We start from the raw sequence: 18,490 nt of genomic DNA, 5'->3' as shown, positions 1-18,490 counted from the left end.
GCATAAATATAAGCTATTATTTTCATTCTTTGCCTTGCCCTCTCTCCCTCCTGGGTGTAGCAGATGGAAAGAGCTAATTAAAGGCTGCGGCCCTTCCTGGACCTGCTCCCAAATCCTCCCTGAGTCTGTGGGGAAGGGAATGGGCACGGGTGTCTCTCCGCATCCCAAAGGGCTTGATCTATGGATCTGGGAATCCTAGCATCTCCTGGCTCCCCAGAGGACGGATTAGGAGACGAACAGACCTCGGGAGATGCTACACCCCGGGGATTTAGGTCAGCCATCAAGAAGTACTGGGGGGTGGGGGTGCGGAAGGGGAAGGATTCGGTGGGCTTCTCTCTCTTTCCCCGGGGCTTCTGAGCCACCATGATTAATAGGGGTGGATGCGGGGGATGCCGGAAACATAAGAGGAACGGTCACCATAGCTTCTCCATTTTCTTTGCCAGCCTCAAAGGATGCTGGGAAAATAGGTTTCTCTTCTCTCTCTCCTCTTACTCCCTCCCTCCCTCCTTGATCCTCCCCTAACCCTCCCCGGCTCTGCAGCCCTCTGCTGCCCCCTGACGTCTCGCTCTGGCCCCTGCGGCTCCCGGCCGCGCCCTCCGCTTCCGTCCTCCCGGAGCAAATTGGTCCCGCCCCCTCCCTCTCTTCTTTGTAATTGGCGGCTCGGGGACTCCGCCCATCCTGCCATTTGGGGTTGAGCGTGCTTTTTACCTCTCCGGCCCCGCCCACCGCCTCCTCTCCGGATTGGCTGCTCTCTGGCTCCTGGGCCCCGCCCGTTTTCCCGGGCTCCTGGCGTCACGCGCTGCTCCGGCCGCTTCCGGGGTGGGGGGGTGGGGGGGGGTCCTTGCTTGCAGCCTTGCGGAGGCCGTGTAAGCTGGGGCCGCAGTCGCGGGAGGTAAGGCCGTTTGGCAGTGCCCGGGGGGGCTGCAGAGTGCGGGCACAGCGTCCGTGCCCCGTAGTGCAGAGGCCTGGCTGACCAAAAGCAGCTGTCTCCTCCGCCCCCCCAGGAACTCCCCAGGAACACTGCACCCCATTTTTCTCCCACCCGGGCCCCGGAGAATCCGGAGGCGCTTGGGTTGCGGGAGGTGGGGGAAACTGAGCAGGTGCTTTTTGAGGGAAGTGGCTCTGGGGCAAAGGATGCCCGGCGGTTCCCCAGCACCAAGTTAGGCGTGTGCACGAGCTGGGGAGGCGGGAATGTGTGGGCCGGGCCTGATAAATATGGGGGCCAGTCCCGGACACCTTGACCAGCGGGGATTTGGAGGGGTGGGGTGGGTTGCTTCTTGGAGTTGCTCAGGGAGCCTGACTGCTTGGGTCTGAGTTGCCCCCATCCCAGTGTGATGTCACTTGGTCTTGGCATCCTCAGGATCTTCAGAACTTGGTGCTGGGTCAGGTTGATACTGCCCAGGTCTCCCAACCTCATGCCAAACTAAGGGTGCTACTGGCCCTCGGTAGATGATGGGAAGGAATTAGAGGTGTCACCAGATGATGACATCATCCTTTCTCTTCTCTGTGCCCGCCCCAAATTTCAGTCCCTGCTCTCGTGCGTTTTGGGGATTGGAAAGGTTGAAGCCATGGAGCCTCTTCCTGGCCCTGCCCAGACCCGAGTCTGGGGATGGGGGTAGGGCATTGTAAAACTGGAAGGGATCTTTTAAAACCATGTTTAAAGAGTGAGAGGATAGGGATGAAGGGTGTGTCACATCTTGCCTTCCCTCTTTGGGATGGAGGATGGCTTTGGGGTGTGTGGGGCTCACTAGGTCTGCCCTGAGTTACTTATTTGGTGCTCTTGGAAATGGAGCCTCTGGGTGTGGTCATATATCCTCTAGAGCCCAGTCTGGCCTTGGTGCCAGAGAGTAGAAAGTGGAAAAGGTGCATAGTCAGGTGGGTTGCAACACCTCTTCTGAGGTAGGACTTTGCCTCTCTCTGCTGGGACTGGTTCCAATCCAGCACTTAGTATAGAACCCTGCACACAGTAGGTGCTTAATATCTGTTGCCTTGAATGAAGAGTCTGAAGTGGACAGTGGAACAAAGATGAAATATTTTAAGAAGTGGAAAAGACCTTAGACATCATTGAGTCCAACTTTTTCATTTAAAAGATAAGAACATAGGCCCCAGGAAAGGAGGTTATGACTTGCTTGAGGCCCCAGGGATGGGATTTGAACCCAGGTGTAGTACATTCTATTGGTGGATCACAGGTGTCTGACAATATGAATTGTATCTGAAATTAGGAGTTTGAATGTCTCACCACTTACTAGCTTTGTGGCCCTAGAGCAAGTCACTCCTCTTTCTGGGCCTCAGTTTCCTTTTCTTTAAGGAGGGAAATTTTGCGCATTTGCCCTTATTTTAAAACCCTACCTTTCCACCTTCCTGCCTCTTAGTGCTGTTGTGAGAAATGCACTCTGTAAACCTGAAAGCCCTATAGAAATGAGTTAATATTATTATTGTTCTCGTACAGTGTCCTGAGGCCTGGGGTAGGGGAAGGGCAAGGTCAAGATCAGCCGCCTGGAGGGGTTCAAGGTTTGAATCCCACCCTGAGTGAAATGGAGAACTTTTGTGCCCCCAACCCCAGGGACCCGAGTGGAGGTGTCCCTCCCGAAGCGCCCCATGCTGACGGCTCTTCCCTGCTGTTCCTGCCCCTGCCCTGGCTACTGGTGTGATGAGTAACACGACAGCACCCAGTGCCCCCAGGGCTGCCAGCGACTCCATGGTGGGCTACGTGCTTGGCCCTTTCTTCCTCATCACCCTAGTGGGGGTGGTGGTGGCTGTGGTAAGGAGAGAAGCCCTGCCTTTATCCCTCCTTGCACCTCCCTTTACCCCAAAGGCTCTTCCATAGGGTGGTGGAAGGATCTCATGGTTGGGGATGGAAGTTGATGACGGGGAGGGGAGAGAGAGATTCTTCTCCTGCCTGGTGCCCCCCTACCACCACCCAGCGTGCTTTGTCTTTATTGCAGATGATGTACATCCAGAAGAAGAAAAGGTAAGTGCTCGTTTAGGTGAAGGTAAGGCAGCGGCTCTTTCCAGTGGAGGGGGAAAAGCAGCAGGGGAGGTGATTCTGCTTCTGACTGGGGACCTCCTCAATTGGGCAGCTAGGTGGCGCACTGGACACAATACTGGAAATGGGGCCAGGAGGACTGGTGTTCAGATTAGGCCTTAGGCACTTAATAGGCCACACTTAGCTCCCCATCTGTCAGCACACCTACCTCATAGGGTTGTTGTAGAGATTAGATGTATAAAGTGTTTTGTAAACCTTAAATTGCTGGCCAGTTGACTCAGCCTGGGGTTAAAGTACATTTTACCTTACAGGTTTTTGATGTCTGTTTTGGGGCCTAAGGCCACTTGGGCTGAGGAATGGTTAGAGGGAAATTAGGAGACCCCCCTTCTTTCTGGGGTGAACAGGTTCCATCACCACCTGCTAGTTCCCCAGCCAGTAGACAGTGTATTGTAGTTTTCCAGTATGTTCTGAGGCCTGAGGAATGGGAAGAGGGACATTGGGGGACCCCCTTCCTTCTCAGGGTGGACAGGCTCCGGCACCATCTACTGCCTCTGTACAGCTATGACCCAGCAGAAGAGCTGCATGAAGCCGAGCAGGAATTGCTGGGTGAGGGGGGGGACCCTAAGGTGAGTGACCAACCCTCCCAGGCCAACATGGTTGGAATTCTGAGCATCCTTGAATAGGGGTTATTTGGGTCATCTGGGAACGAGAGGAAATACTTCCCTGATGGGTCGGGGAGGTGGGTTCACACCTACCCACTTGCCATGCCAGGACCTGCGGTTCAGGGTTGTACAAGGGGGGGAGAGGACTTTTCGGGTCATCTTTTCTCCCTTACAGGTGGTCCATGGCTGGCACAGTAGTTACCAGCACAAAAGGATGCCCCTTTTGGATGTGAAGACATAAACTAAGGAAGCAGACCCCCACCAAGCTCTGGCTCCACTGGAAGGGAGACCTTTTTACCTGTTACAAGAGTTCTGAATTGCTCATTTCTGCCCTCTCCCACTGGAAAGCCTCCTCCTCCCTTGCCCAGTAATAGGACACACAATAGTCATTCCTTATTGACCTGCTGGCAGGGGCAGCTGTCCTTTCCTAGCAGAGGATTAGAACCCCATCTCTGTCTTACTTTTTTGAACTGGGCACTTGCCCATAGCATCTTTTGGCAAATCCTAAAACTGGAGAGGAGGGGGCAGGCATTACCTGGACTTTGGTTGTATCCCTCACCTTCCTCAGAGATGTCCCAGCATGCTCAACTTTGCCCTTGCTACTGTCAGGTGCTGGGTTATGGTTTCCTAGGGAGGGATTTGTAGAATCCCACCTCTAGGGATGGCTTTGTTTATATTATACAGTGTATATATATTTTGTAAATAAAATGTTTTGTGGATGGGAATGTGGCTGAAGATAGCTCTGGCTAAGGAGAAAGCACTTCCACTCCCCTACTGACATGTCCATTGCTAGTAAGGTGAAAGTCCCAAATAAATAGTCCCCCTTTTGGGTCCTGGAGCCAGCTGTAAAACTGGCCCAAGAACATTTAGGAGTAGACGGTTTAAGCCTTTACAAACTAACAGTTCAGGATGTTGCCCTCCTTTCCCTCAAATCAAAATTTTAATTCAGCCTTAGGACATATGGCTCTATCTGCATATCCCCTATAATGAGACTGTTTGTCCAGAAAAAAGGAATTTTTATTCAAGTAACTGCAAATAGGAAACCAGAGTGGGGGGCCTCATGACAGTCTGGGACCACCCCTTCCCCCACTTCAACTGGACCTCCTTCCCTTAACCCTCCCAACTTGAAGATTACCAGAGGAGGGACTGATAGAAGTGGGGTTGGGCAGCTCCCCTGGGGCCCACCTCCCCAAACAATGTCACTTTTTAGTAAACTAGGCCTGGTGTCCACTATCTCCCCAAGCCCTCCTTTGTGATGATTTGGGGAGGATGAGCAGGGCTGAGATGGAGCAAGGGTAGAGGGCAGGTGAACATGACAACCAACAAAACTGCATGGCTGAGTCTGGAAGCCACAGAATATAAGAACAGAACCGTTTAAAAAAAGAAAACCAACAAAATGTTCAGAGGTAGATTGTGAACGGAGGGAAGATGTAACCAGCTCCGGGGGGGAGGGGGATGGCATTCTGAAAGGAGGGAGGGGGGGGAGGAAAAATCCTTGCAAAACATGCATTCCAAAGGCAAAAATCACGGGCCAAGGAAGGCCAACCCAGGGTTGGGGGAATTTAATAGGATTGTCAAGTCCCCCCCCGCCCCCTTCTCCCTAGATCTCCTGAGCAGCAAGGAAACAGATGAATCAGACCCTCTCCCTTCCCCTTAGCTACTTCTCAATTAGTGCCTGACACCCTAGGCTCCAGCCCAGCCCCATTCCAGTTTGATACTCAGGAAATGCCAGTGTGGAGAGGGCAGAAGGGGGAAAGGGGAGGGTATTGGACCCCCCCCCACTCCCCCTAAAAAGCCTGCTCCCATCTCCACCCTCGGGACCAATCTTGACTGAGTAGAAGGTAGAAAGGAGGGGTTTCGGGGATACAGAATATCCCCAAACAGAAGTCAACTGAAGCTGAGTTCTTATGATCAAGATACTCACACATCTGTCCTTCCCTCTCAAACCCTTTTGAGTTGGAGTGGGGGAGTGGGGAGATGGGAAAACAGGAACCCTGGTCCCATTCCAGAGGGGCAGAGACAAAGAAACAGGTGTTGGCAGCTAAGTCAAAAGGTTAGCTCTGTCCAGGGAAGGAGGCATACAAAAAAAATCCCAATCCTTGGAAAGGATGGGTGGGTCTGTGGATGGGTGGATGGATGGATGTGGGAGATGGGGGGAGGGAGGCTTAACCACCTGCTGCTGTCTGCTCCACCCTACCCAGCACAATCCCGTATGGGATGGCCAGGGTTAGTGTGAATATGTTCAATGTGTGAATGGGGAGGCATTTTTCCCAGGTAGAGCTATTATTTCTCTGACCAGTAAAACCAGGAAGGACAGATCGAGGGAAAGGAGAAGTGGGGGAAGAAAAATGGGGGCTTAAAGATCAACATTTTTCTGTCTAGTCCCAGAACGAAAGGGCCGCCGCCGCCGTGGTCGTCATCGTCATCAAGGGGAATGAGGTAGCGAGATATAAGCAGACTTGGTTACTGCTCCTCCTCTGAAGACTCCTGGGATATCCCTTCTTCCTCCTCTTTCTCCTGCAGAGAAGGGAAGCTACTAGTTGTAGAAGGATGGGAGGGGGCTGCCTGTGTGGGGAGGGAAGAGGGAGCCCAAGCCCCCACAGAAACCCACAAACACCAGCTAGCTCCCCATCCTCCTAGGGAAGGGCCCTCCCCCACCCCCCGAACCCACAGGGCTGGACACATCAGGAAGGGGGGCCCAGACTGCCATCCCCCAACACACGCCCAGCCCCCCCACCCCACCCCCTGCATCCAAGTGCTCTAGGGTTGGGATGACTCAGGGCTGAGTGTGTGGGTGACTCAGCACTCTTGCTGCCCGGTTTCATTCATAAAACGAGGAGGAATTTAAAGGGAAAACAGAGCTCCTTCCACTTGCTTCCTCCCCTCCCCAAGCCCTGCTGGCTCCCACAGCAGCCTGGCTGTCTTTCCCCCACCCCCCAAAGCATTCTTTCCTCTCTACTGCAGTGGGGGAGGGGAATTCAAGAGGAGGGGGGAAAAGGAAGTAACTGGCCTAAGCTCAGAGCGAGTCTCCTCCTTGGAAAGAGAATGCTAGGAAAAGCAAGCGCAAAAGGAGACAGAGGGCAGGGGGACCCCATGCCCTGGTGGGCAGTCCTGGCAGAGCAGGAATAGACCAGGTGAGTAGCCACCTGGATAGCTCTACCCTATGTTCCCTGGTCTCTCCGGGGGACCCTGGCCAGCCTAGAAAATCCTTACCGGGTCTAAACAAGATCCCCAGAGTACTAGAGAGCAGGAGCTGGCTGAGGGGGTGGCCGAGAGCTGACCTTGGTGGAGGAAAGGGAAGTGAGTTCTGGAGCACACTCACAGGGTGGGAATTCGGGGACACCGCACGGACCCAGGGCGGCCCCCATGCCAGGCAGAGACTCCAAAACAAGTTGCTTCCTGTTACTCACTCCTGGAGGTCTGCCAGATGCTGTTTCCTCTTCTTCCACCCCCCACCCCAGGGGAGGGGGACTGGTTTGGCTGAAGACAGAAAGCCACTGGTAGTAGGACAAGGTAGAGGGGGTGAGTGGGAGGAGGAGGAGGGGAAGGAAAACGGTTACCATACGCAGCTGCTTAGGAGACTACAGTACCTGGCTTCAGGCTAACCACCACCTTGCAGGGTCGTCAGGAGACTACCCTGGGCAGCTTCTCCTCACCAAGAGGTCCCCAACCTTGACACCAGTAACCACGGTACCCCTGTTAGTGCTTCCCTACTTCTATTGGTCTACAGTAGGTAGTCCTTGGAGGGGGAATTGGGATTTTTAGTGGATGAAATTTCCTTGGGAGGAATATAGGAAGAGTAGGAAAAAAGAGAAAAGATTGGAAGGAGGAAAAAGACACTGTGTTCAGGGCACTGATGCTTGAGATTTCTAGCAGCATCCTTCTCCCTTCCTCCAGGTTTTGTCCTTGGCCAAGCCGGCGCCCAGTCTACCCCAGAGTGCAGTCTCCCCTCTCATGTGCTCACGTGAGCGCCTCTTGTACTTACCAGTTTTTTGGGTCTCCCTCTTGGTTTCCTCCCTGGTGCAGTGGTAGTTTTCTAGAGGAGAACAGACCCGGGAATTAAATAGTTTAAAAAAAGGAAGTAAAGGCGCTCATTTTGTCCCACAGGTGTGGTGCATTGATCCCATCTCTACAGGACAACCCAGAACTCTTGACATCTCTCCCAGGCTAGGTGGGATTTGCCCTCCAACGCTAGACCTTCTATACACACACCCCATCACACAACACACACACACACACACACACCTCCTCACTCCTCCTTTTTCCTCCCACCCATGACTCAGAGGATATGAGTCGAGCCCTCAAAACAAATAAATAAATAAAACAAAAACAGCTTCTCAAAGAAGCCATCATATGTACCCCCCCACCCCAAGTGTTTGGCCCTTTCTCTAGCCGTCCCTCCTCTTCCTTCACCACCCCCTCAATAACAGAATTTCCTGGGGGATGAATGGAACACACCCCCTCCCCTTTCCCTCTATACTCCAGATGAATCATTTCCCATTCTCCCCAGGGCCAGGAGAACCAGAAGGGGGCCGAAGCCCCTCTGGCCAACATCAATCTCTTTCCTCTCCAACCCTAAGCAATAAACCATTTTTATAAAAGTTTTGTAAAAGACATTTTTTAAAGCGCTAGTCTATAGCAGATCATCTTTTAAAATGTTTTTCATTCTTCAGACCATAAACAGCCCCGTGAGATAAAAATACAAGTATTCTTTGATCTCTCATTTTACAAATGAGGAAACCAAGGCACATGTGTAACAAGGTCACACGGCAAGTAACAGAGCTGGGAGCCTCAAGTCTTCTGGCTGGAAATTCAGTGTCCTTTCCCACTAATAATAGTAGTTTATATTCATATAGCTCTCACTGTGCAGCCAGGCACAGCGCTAGGCTCTTTACAATTACCCTCATTCGATCCTACAACTACCCTAGGAGAGAGGTAGGTGCTATTACTTATCCCCATTTTACAAATAAGGAAACTGAGGCCAAAAAGTGACTCGCTGTGGGTCACGCTTGAACTCAAGTCTTCTTGACTCCAGGCCCACAGCTCTATTCTCTGAGCCATTCCCAACCCTGCCACTGTATCCTCACCCCCAAAACAGGTTGCTGCTGAGGACACACATCTCCCCAACCTCCCAAGCCCACCAGACACCTATGGAAGCCATACTTTCCACAGATCTTTTTGTACACAGACTGCACAGACTGTGCTGGTCCATCTGCTACACACACACACAAGCCTATACATACACACATCTACATAAACCTTGCCTGTGTATGTATACACATACACACACTTTGCCTCCAGCAGCTCTCCTCCCACCTCCATAAGTCATCACTGGGTCTTACTATGTCTTCCAAATTCTGCTGAGGAAAAAACCTCAACTTTCTCCTAATCTATGCCCCATGAGACCAAAATGGCTGCCTAAATGGAGGAAACCTTTTCTCCTCCACAACCCCAGGAACTCACCCGGCCTTTAGCAGCCCCCTTGTTCTTACTCCCCTTCGGTCTGCCCCGAGGTCTCTTGGGAGTTGGTGCCTCACTGGGCTCCTTCTGGAGGGAAGACAAAATAGGGCAGGGATAAGAAATAGTGGGAGAGTAAACAGAGGGGACGAGACAGGTGTCTGTCACCCATCAAATAAACAATTGCGTCACATTTCTGAAGCATCTTTAAAGTCTTATCTATACATTGGGATACCATTCTTCCTCAATGCTTTTTCTTAGGGCAAAAAGACCATTAAAAAAAAACCCCTCTGGACCTGCTCTCTGCCCGGGGCCCCAGGAGACTGATAGCCTAAGTTCCCTTCTCTCTGATTCTATTCTATTCCCTGTCTATTGCCCCCTACACATACTCCAACTGCTCCCTCACACCTTTCCCTATCAGTCCTTGGTGGGGAAAAGAGGAAGGGAAGGATAAATTTAACTTGGAGGGGCCCAGAAGGAAAAGTTACTTCCACCACTCTGGGGCTTTGCCAAACTACCTCCCCCAGCAAAGAAAGTGAAGCCTAGGACCCCACCTTGGAGGCCCCTACCTTTGCTGTTGAAATTTTCATAAGCCAAAGAGAAAATAAAAAGCTCATGAATGATGCATGGACAATGAGGGAAAGGCATCCCAGCTATCGTTTCTTCAATCACCTGGGCTGTTTATAGCTACAGTCCAAGTAATCCAACACCCATTCCTCTGCTCCACAGTAGCCAGCCACAAGAAGTAAGGTGACCACTGGGATAAGGAGGGGCAGATGGAAAGGATGCTCAAGGGTGATGAAGGGGAGCAGAGAGTGGCCAACCTCTCCAATTAGGGCAGACCAAGCCAGTCAGCCTCCCAGGGATGGGGAACACTGAGCTGACCCATTCTGCCCCTACACAAACCTTCTCTCTCATCTAGAAACTATCCCTTGAAAGATTTCACATCCATTACTCATCCAATGACTCTGGGAGACAGTGAGCAGGGATTGTGGACGATGGGCCTGTGTCTCCATTTTACGGATGGTTTCCAAAGGTTCCTTGGGCATACCCAAGGTCATGCAAAGCCTTCCCAGCTCCAGATTAGGAACAGAGAGGATAAGAGAAGTTTTCTCACCTGAGGCCCTCTTTACATCCTTCATAATCCATCCCACAAAGGGGTTTAAGTGTTTAGATTTACCAGAAGATGCTTAAAGGGCTTGGACATCATCTACCAGATTATAGCTGCAAGGCTCACCACTCAGTAAATACAGCACATTCTAGTAAAACAGCTAACATTTATTAATATAGCACCTACTATGTGTCAAGTGCTTTACAAATATCATATCATTTGGTCCTCATAACAACCCTGAAACATATGTCCTATTATTTTCATTTTACAAATGAAGAAACTGAGGCAAAGAGATTAAATGACTCGCCCAGGGTCACACAGCTAGTAAATGTTTGAGGTCCCCACATCAAACCTATCAGACTGGCCAACATGACAAAACAGGAAAATGATAAATGTTGGAGAAGGTGTGGGAAAATTGGAACACTAGTGCATTGTTGGTGGAGTTGTGAAATGATCCCACTATTTTGGAGAGCAATTTGGAACTATGCCCAAAGAGCTATAAAAATTGACCCAGCAATCGCACTTCTAGGGCTGTATCCCAAAGAGATTATACAAATGGGAAAAGGACCCACATGTACAAAAGTATTTATAGCAACTCTTTCTGTGGTGGCAAAAAATGGGAAATTGAGGGGATGCTCATCAATTGGGGAATGGCTGAACAAGTTGTGGGATATGAATGTAATGGAATACTATTGTGCTATAAGAAATGATGAGCAGGCAGACTTCAGAAAAACCTGGAAAGACTTGTATGGACTGATGCTGAGTAAAGTGAGAAGAATCAGGAGAACACTGTACACAGTAACAGCCACATTGTGTGATGACTTTGATAGACTTAGCCCTTCTCAAGCAATGCAAAGATCTAAGACATCTCCAAAGTTCTCATGATGGAAAATGCTATCCACATCCAAATAAAGAACTATGGAGTTAGAATGCAGACTGACTATACTATTTGCTCTTTTTTTCTCTTCTGTTTTGTTGCCTCTTTCTTGTGGTTCCTCCTATAGGTTTTGATTCTTCCTTACAACATGACTAATGTGAAAATATGTTCAATAGGAATGTGTATGTAGAGCCTATAGCAGATTTCGCACTGTTTTGGGAAGGGAAGTGGGAAGGGAGGAGGAGAAAAAATTAAAACTCAAAAGCTTATGGAAGTGATTGTTAATAAATAAAAAAAATAATAAAAATTAAAATACCTAGGTCAATAAAACTTATATAATATTTTACATTACGTACTTTAATAAATCAACAATATAAAAAAAAGAATGTTAAAAAAAAAAAAGTTTTGAGGCCAGATGTAAACTCAGGTCTTCCCGACTCCAGGCTTAGGACTCTATCCACTCTAACACCTAGCTGCCTTGGCTTCTCTCCCTCACCTCCAAACCTAACCATCCCAGTGGTCACCTTCCTTCCTTCTGGCTAAGGTAGGCCAGAAAGAGGCTTGTGGGCAAAGGGGAGTGAATGGGTGTTGGATTACTTGGACTTCAGCGATAAATAAGCCACCTGGGATCCATCCCAAGGACAAAAGCTCATTCGTTCCCTGCTTGGTGCAAGTTCCCCATTGCCCCCAACACATCATACTGATGCTTACAGGGTTCTCATCACTTACTTATCTTGCTTCCCTGGAGGATTGTAACAGAGCAACAGAAAATGTTTTCTCCCCTCTCCTCACACAAAGGGTAGGGCTGGGGGAGTTGTGGCAGAGAGGGAGAAGACTGATACTATGATCCAACCCTTTCATGTTACAAATGGGAAAACAGAAGGTCGAGGGTCAGTGATTTGCTTGGGGTTACACAGCTAGCAAACAGTAGAGATGGGAGCAGAAACCTGGTCGGCCGGTAGTGTACTTCCACACTCTCCTGGCTGATACGATCCTGTGTCTTAAGTTTAGCTCAAGGACAGGGGCTAGGATGCCCTGGGTTCTGTGCCCCACCTCCTCAGCATTGTGTCCTTCCTCCTTCCCCAAGGAGATGACTGAAGATACCACGTTCTTTCTCAGGGTCAATATTGTAGCAGTACGTATGATGGGAGGGAGGAGAGGATGAAGTCTGTCTCCCTACTGGCCTTCCTTTCTTCCCCTGCTCGAATTTTCCTGGTATTCCAGATTTACTTCCCACAGTTACCCAGAAGGTTAAAATGAGGCACCACTAGGTACTCATTCTCAGGTCCAACAGAAAATTGTTAGCCTAAATCTTCATAGTCATATAATAAGATTTATATGTTGCAGGATTTAGTGACTGTTTTATAGGTGGGGTTCCAAGAGGGGGAGTCACTTTTCAAATGCTGAAAAACTGATTAAGTAGGAAGGCTAGATTCGAATCTGGTCCCCTGATTCCCAACCCAATGATCTTTGTATTTAACAGATGGGTGAAATAAAAGCATTCTACCCTTATTTGAACACCCCGAGAACTTGAGGGGGGTGGGGATCTCGAAGGACAGGACAGGTTGGGGGTTGCTCATGCTTTAGACATATCTTTACCATGCACTTACCGGGGGTTGTTTCCGGGGTCGGCCCCGCCCTCTCTTCTCAGACCCGTCTTTCTCCTGTTTGGAGGCCAGAGGCTGGCTGGACTTTGAACTAGATTCACTCATCCTCCCCCTTCTCTAATGAGAGGTGGTAAAGGGTAGGGGGATGGCGTTCTGGGTAAGGGAGAGAATCATTAAATAAAAAAAAAAAATTAAAAATTCTTTTTGTAGCCACCTAGCACCAAGATATTACCACTGTCCCTCCCTCTGTCCTAAGGATGGAATTCCCTGGCTCCAACTCAAGTCGGTTCCTCCCCTCCTCCCCCAGTAACGTGTGCTATCGGAGCAGTGGTGGGGGCCAGACAGGATAGAGTTAATCTGTGTCTTATCTCCCCAGCTCAGAAAGGTTCTTTGTCCTAACCCCAGCTTCTGCCACCCCCACAGGGCCCAGGGCAGAACCCGCCTACTACCCTGGCTTTTCCAGGTAGGGACCCACCCAGATGCCCTAGCCCAGGAGCAAAGTTTGGGACAGGAGGGAAGGGTAGCACAGAACAGAGACCGTGCTCAGCACCACAATCACTTAGAACCCTCCCTTTCTCTGCCAAGCCTGTTTCATATGAGAAAAGAAACTGAGGCACTAAATAGGGGAGAAAGTACCTTGAGGATGGGGCATGCTTGTAGAGAATGCAGGACTTACCACTATGCCCTGTGTGACCTCAGGGAAGCTACCTAATTTCCCTGGTCTCAGTTTCTTCATCTGTTAAATAAGGGGGCTGATGATCCTGGGTTCTAGTCCAGTTTCAGCCATTGAACATTTGAGAATTATTCAGGGTCAGCTAGGTCACACATAGATAAAGCTCTTCGCCTACAATCAAGATGACCCAAGTTCGAATCCAGCCTCAGAGACATACCTACCACTTATGTGACCCTGAGCAAGTCACTTAACCTGTTGGTCTGTTTCCTCAACTGTAAAAGGGCAATAATAACAGCACCTACCAGGCAGGTTTATTGTCAGGATCAAAAGAGATAATATTTGTAAAGCTCTCAGCCTAGCAGTTGCCATATAAATGTTTATTCTTTTCCCCTCCCAACTCAAAAGACTGAAAGATCTATGCTCCCTCCTTTTCGGTTTCCTTCAACCCCCCATCCCTTTCCTACTTTGCTATCTCCGAAAGAAGATCAAAGGTCCAAACATGCCTTTTGTGTGCCCAGGAGGGAATAGTTGGAGATGTAAAACTTCCAGAAAGTTCTAGAAACCTGGTTCTAGGGAATCTAGTCTATCCCATTTGCCTACCAGCCGATCACTCTTTTAAAGCATCCTCTTTTAACTTTTCTCAAAGTTATAGAACTGAGTCACCTTCAGCTAGAAAAGTCTTCCAAACATTAAACCTGAGATTTCTCTTGCTGCAAAAAGGTGAAGCATTTCACGACCAGACAGCAAGAAGAGCACTGTATGGTACAAAGGAGGTCCAATCAGAAGCTTGCTCATTTAATGATAAATCATTTCCATTCCAAGCCTCAGACCCTATCTGTAAACTGGCAATAATATGCTATTACTACCTACCTCACAGGGTTGTTGTGAAGCCCCTAGATGAGGAAATTCCTTCCACTAATGCAGATCTTAGAGAACTGCTGAGGGTGCTAAGAGGCTGAGGTAAAGTGACTTGCTCAGGGTCACAAAGTCAGCATTTGTCAGATGTAAGGCATGAACTAGTCTTCCTGACTCAGAGATGAGCTATGTACTAGTTTACCTCACCATCTCCCCTATTCCTTAATGTAATCCTAGAACGGGCTAGGGAACCTGCAACCTTGAGGCCACTTGGGGCTCTCTAGGTCCTCAAGTGTGGCCCTTTGACCAAATCCAAATTTCTTAGAACAAATCCCCTTAATAAAAGGATTTGTTCCGTAAAACTTGGACTCGGTCAAAAGGCTTCACCCAAGGAATTAGGAGGCCGAAGGCTGCCCACCCTTGTACTTGGAACCTTGAAGAAAGGAAGCATGGCTCCTATGAGAGAATGGAACCTCTCTTTCCCAGACTTAAAATATGAATTCCATGGGTATCACCCCATTCTAAGTTATGATTATCATCATTCCCAAGTTACAGATGGGAAGAGCAAGGTTAAAATGACCATTGATCACAGTCACATAGTAAGGGACTGTAGCCTCTTGAGAGAACAGAACCTTGGAGTTTGGACTCCCAGATCTTTTGTCTGTCCAGGATTAATCTTTCAGGAAAGGCTCAGGGAACAGGCATTCATTTGCTCCAAATTCCACACACTTTTCCCCTGAACACCCAACCCATCACTTTAATGAGAATCAGTTTTCCTTCATCTACAAAATGGGGATAAATAAAAACTTGCAATGCTTATTCCTGGAGGATCACAATGAGGATCAAACAAGATGATGGAAGGGGAGGAAAGAAGAGAAATAGACTTGAAGCTGAAAGGAACAGAGAGTTTAAGTGGCTTGACCAAACTCATACAGGTGAATGAAAGAGGCAGGATTTGAATCCAGGTTTGTCCTCCAAAACCAGCCCTCTTCCTACTGGACCACATGCCTTTCTAATTCTACATGCCATTAAACTAAAGAAACTACAAGCCTTGAAACTTTTAATTTTTTTGTTGTGTTTTTAAGCAGTTTTTTAAAAAGTTTTTCCAGTACATACTCATATGTACACACAGATTTTTAAAACAAAACATGTTTTGTAAACTAATTTCAATGGATTCTGAAGCCCCCTCATCCTTCTGCCCTGGGGAAATTCTCTCTACAGCAGGTCTCTGCCCTATTGGTAATTATTCTATTTTATAACATTTCAGATTTTGAGATACTTTTAAACAAGGTGGTTTCATGATTTATCCTGCTTTGTAATTAGTGGTTTGCCTTGCTTTTTAATTAGACAGTGATTAGAATCTTATATTACACCACAGGTTTCCGTTAAAAACTAAACAAAATTAATCAGCTAAATGAGAGCCCAACTCATACGAAATCTGGACCATCTGCCCCATCCCTCCCCCAAGTTCCCACCCAGGAACTGCAATTCACTCAGTCATTCTTTCAAGTCAACTCTGAGCACAAACACCTGCTTGTTCTGGGACAAGAGGTTTTGGGGGGGTGGGGGTGAGGTAAGGGATGGGGAACCCAGCCCTAGCCCCTTTTAAGTATCTTCCTGCTTAGTCATACCTGAAACCTTTCAGACTCATTCTCTAATAGTCTGGGTGACTTTAACCCACCCCAGTTGCTCTTGCTAAGTTCACACAAAACCTGTGTGTTTCTACTTCCTGGGAGAATGGAGAATGAAATTAAAATGAATGGCCTAACTAAAAGGAGGTCCAATTTTTGCGAGATAAATTAAGTCATTCCACCAGAAGTCTTGGAAGACTTTCGAGCCCTTTGGAAACGACCTTCCCTATAAAGCCTATCCAACTCGTGCACTTTAAATAATGGGGAAACTAAGGCCCAGGTTGGGTGAGAGGCGGAAGGGAAAGAGTGGCTTGCTGAAAGTCACAGATGTGACTCCCTTCACTTCCCTTTCACAGGTGGAATCACACTACCTGGGTGGGAGACTTACCCACCTCTCCTCCCCAACGAAGCTGGGCTTGTGCAGAAACCAGGCCATAAAACCCGGCAGGCAGGCCAGGCCAGAAGGGCCAGCCTCCGAAGCTTTTGGGGGAACCTCATTTCCAGGCCTTCTGTTTCCCACTGAGTTAGTGGCTACAGAGCACTTCCCCACCCCCAATACCTACCAGCCCGCCTCTCTACACCCCACTCTAGCAGGGGGTTACCTGTCCCTTTAGGGGTGAAAGGGGAAACAATGGCCGAGTGTCGGGGGCGAGTGCCCCTTCACACCACCACCCCCGGTAAAACGTGGGGTGCCAAAAGGGCTAGTTCCAACAGGGCCCAACAAAGCTGAGAAACCTGTTTGTGGGGGCGGGAAGGCTGGCCTGGCCGAGCCCGGGGTGAGAAGAGCAGCAAGCCGCCGGCTCTGGTCTCCAGGCGGGGTGGGGCTGGGTCGCAAACTGGGGGTAGGGGCGCTTCCCCCTCCTCCCCTTCCTCCTTCACTACCTTGACTTTCCTTTCCCTCCGCTCCCGTGGGGGGATGGGCATGAACCCGACGCACGTGCCCACTCTCTCCCCCTCCCAGCCCCAGCTTCTCCCTCGTGCCCTTCCAACCCGAGCATTCCCCCCCCCACCTCCAGCACCAGGTCGGGGTGGGCTCCGATCCTCTGCAAAGAGCAGCCCATACCCTTATTATTATAAAGCCTCCATGCAGAGCGGGAGGTGAAAGCGGGGGATGGGGAAGGCCAAAAGAACCAAACCCCGGCGTCTCTCTTTCCCGGGGGGCTACCTGCGGGCGCGCGAGTCCCCTCCCCCCCCAAACCTCACGCGCCAATCCCCGGGTTTCCGCCTCAGAGAACGGGGGAGGGGGCGTGCAGAGAGGAACCCCCCCCTCCGAATGCGGCCCCCTCCCACCTCGGCGGCCGCTCGCGCAGCCCGGGAGCCTGGGAATAAAGCCGGCAGCGCGCGCGCTTCCCGCCCCCCTCCCCTTCACGCGCGGCGGCGGCGGCGGCGCCCCCCGCCCCCCTTACTTCCCTTCCCCTCCCCTCCCCTCCATCGGCGGCCTCCCCGAAGCCGCAGGCACTCACCGGCGGGCCGGCTTGGGTGCGTAGCTCCGGGTTGCGGGGGAGCAACGCGGACTGCGAGCGAATGACCTCGCTAAGCTTCCCTGCTCGGGCTCCTCCCGCCGCCGTCGCCGCCGCCGCCGCTTGTTGCAAATGCGGATCTGAAACCGGGAGAGAGGAGAGAAGCGCTCAGAGACCGCCGGCCGCGTGCTCCGCCGCCCAGGCCCCCGCGGGGTATTTATGTGTCACATTCGGGGGGGGGGCGGGGGGAGGAGGGGGGGGGGGGGGGGAAGGGGGGGGGAAATAAATATAAATTTTTTAAAAATCAAGGCAAGAGGCAGGAAGCCGGGTCCGGCCCGTGCATTCCCCCCCCATAAATAAATAAATAGAAATTATTTAAAGAGTGGTGGGTGGGGAGAAGGAAAGGGGGGGGGAGGAGAAAAAAAAAGGTAGAAAACCGCCCGAGCAGCAGCCGCGAACTCACGCCCTCTTGGAGTGGCGCCAGCTCCAGAAATAGCCCCGGCTCACACTCCCAATTAGAGAAGCGCAGCCCCGGCTCAGGAGAGCTTAAAAAGAGAGACCGGGGCAAGGGGGGGGGAGAGTTTGGGGGGGGCGGCCCGGGGGCTGGCCCGCGCGGAGGCTGTGTCACCGCAGGGGGCGGGGCCATGCAAATGAGCTGGGGGATTTAAAAAGGCGGCCTCGGGCTATCGTGCTAGGTGGGCGCGGATGGGGGTGGGGTGAGAGGGGTTGGTGAGTGTGGGCCTGAAGGATCAGGTTTGGGGGGGGGCAGGTTCGGGGCATGGTGGGTTTCTTAGTACCTGTCTCCACGTGGTCCTGGGGTTGGGGGCTGAAGGCGCGTGGTCGAGTGTGGGGTCTGGAGGTGGAAGTGCGTTACTACGCACTGTTCGAAGAAGCCCTGGGGTTGTGGTTCTTGGGGAGGGACGCACATGCCCGATTGGATAGTCTCTTTCCTTTTCCCCTCCCCTTTTCCCCTCCCCCTCCCAGTTTCCCTTGGTGGAACTAGGGGTCTCTTTTCTTGTTTGTTAGGGGCAGTTGTGAGCTGGAGAGGCCGGGGTGGTGTAGTGAAAAGGGCGCTAGGCTTGCAGCCGGGAGGTCTTCTCTGCCATTTGTCGGCTGTAGTACTTAGAGGAAGTCAACGTAACCTCTGTGGGACCCAGTTTCCTCATGCGTG

At 50.6% G+C, this 18,490-nt stretch overlaps 2 protein-coding genes across 4 annotated transcripts; one reads left to right on the top strand and one right to left on the bottom strand.

The window, feature by feature from the left end:
- Positions 1-824: 824 nt before the first annotated feature.
- Positions 825-4,387, top strand: LOC114053403 (small integral membrane protein 29). Of its 2 annotated transcripts, none has more exons than XM_027876422.1 (5): positions 825-892; positions 2,564-2,761; positions 2,946-2,971; positions 3,507-3,612; positions 3,824-4,387. In XM_027876422.1, exons 2-5 carry the CDS (start codon positions 2,651-2,653, stop codon positions 3,887-3,889), a joined length of 309 nt encoding a protein of 102 aa, XP_027732223.1. In that variant the 5' UTR covers positions 825-892; positions 2,564-2,650; the 3' UTR covers positions 3,890-4,387. The 2 variants fall into 2 exon arrangements, with proteins under 2 accessions (XP_027732223.1, XP_027732224.1); XM_027876423.1 differs by having other exon boundaries at positions 840-892; positions 2,450-2,761.
- A 260-nt stretch (positions 4,388-4,647) lies between these two features.
- On the bottom strand, positions 4,648-18,188 carry HMGA1 (high mobility group AT-hook 1). 2 transcript variants are annotated; one of them, XM_027876425.1, is made up of 6 exons: positions 18,117-18,188; positions 17,323-17,459; positions 12,704-12,853; positions 9,112-9,195; positions 7,634-7,684; positions 4,648-6,165 (listed from the first exon to the last, which is right to left on the bottom strand). In XM_027876425.1, the coding sequence occupies exons 3-6, from the start codon at positions 12,803-12,805 to the stop codon at positions 6,112-6,114; spliced, it is 291 nt and encodes a 96-aa protein (XP_027732226.1). In that variant the 5' UTR covers positions 12,806-12,853; positions 17,323-17,459; positions 18,117-18,188; the 3' UTR covers positions 4,648-6,111. The 2 variants fall into 2 exon arrangements, with proteins under 2 accessions (XP_027732226.1, XP_027732225.1); XM_027876424.1 differs by lacking the exon at positions 18,117-18,188 and adding an exon at positions 17,783-17,880.
- Positions 18,189-18,490: the final 302 nt, after the last annotated feature.

Source organism: Vombatus ursinus, unplaced genomic scaffold (genome assembly GCF_900497805.2).
Source record: "Vombatus ursinus unplaced genomic scaffold, bare-nosed wombat genome assembly UNPS02014811.1, whole genome shotgun sequence".
NCBI lineage: Eukaryota > Metazoa > Chordata > Mammalia > Diprotodontia > Vombatidae > Vombatus > Vombatus ursinus.
Note: the sequence above shows the minus strand (reverse complement) of the source record. Positions and strands in the feature narration are given on the sequence as shown.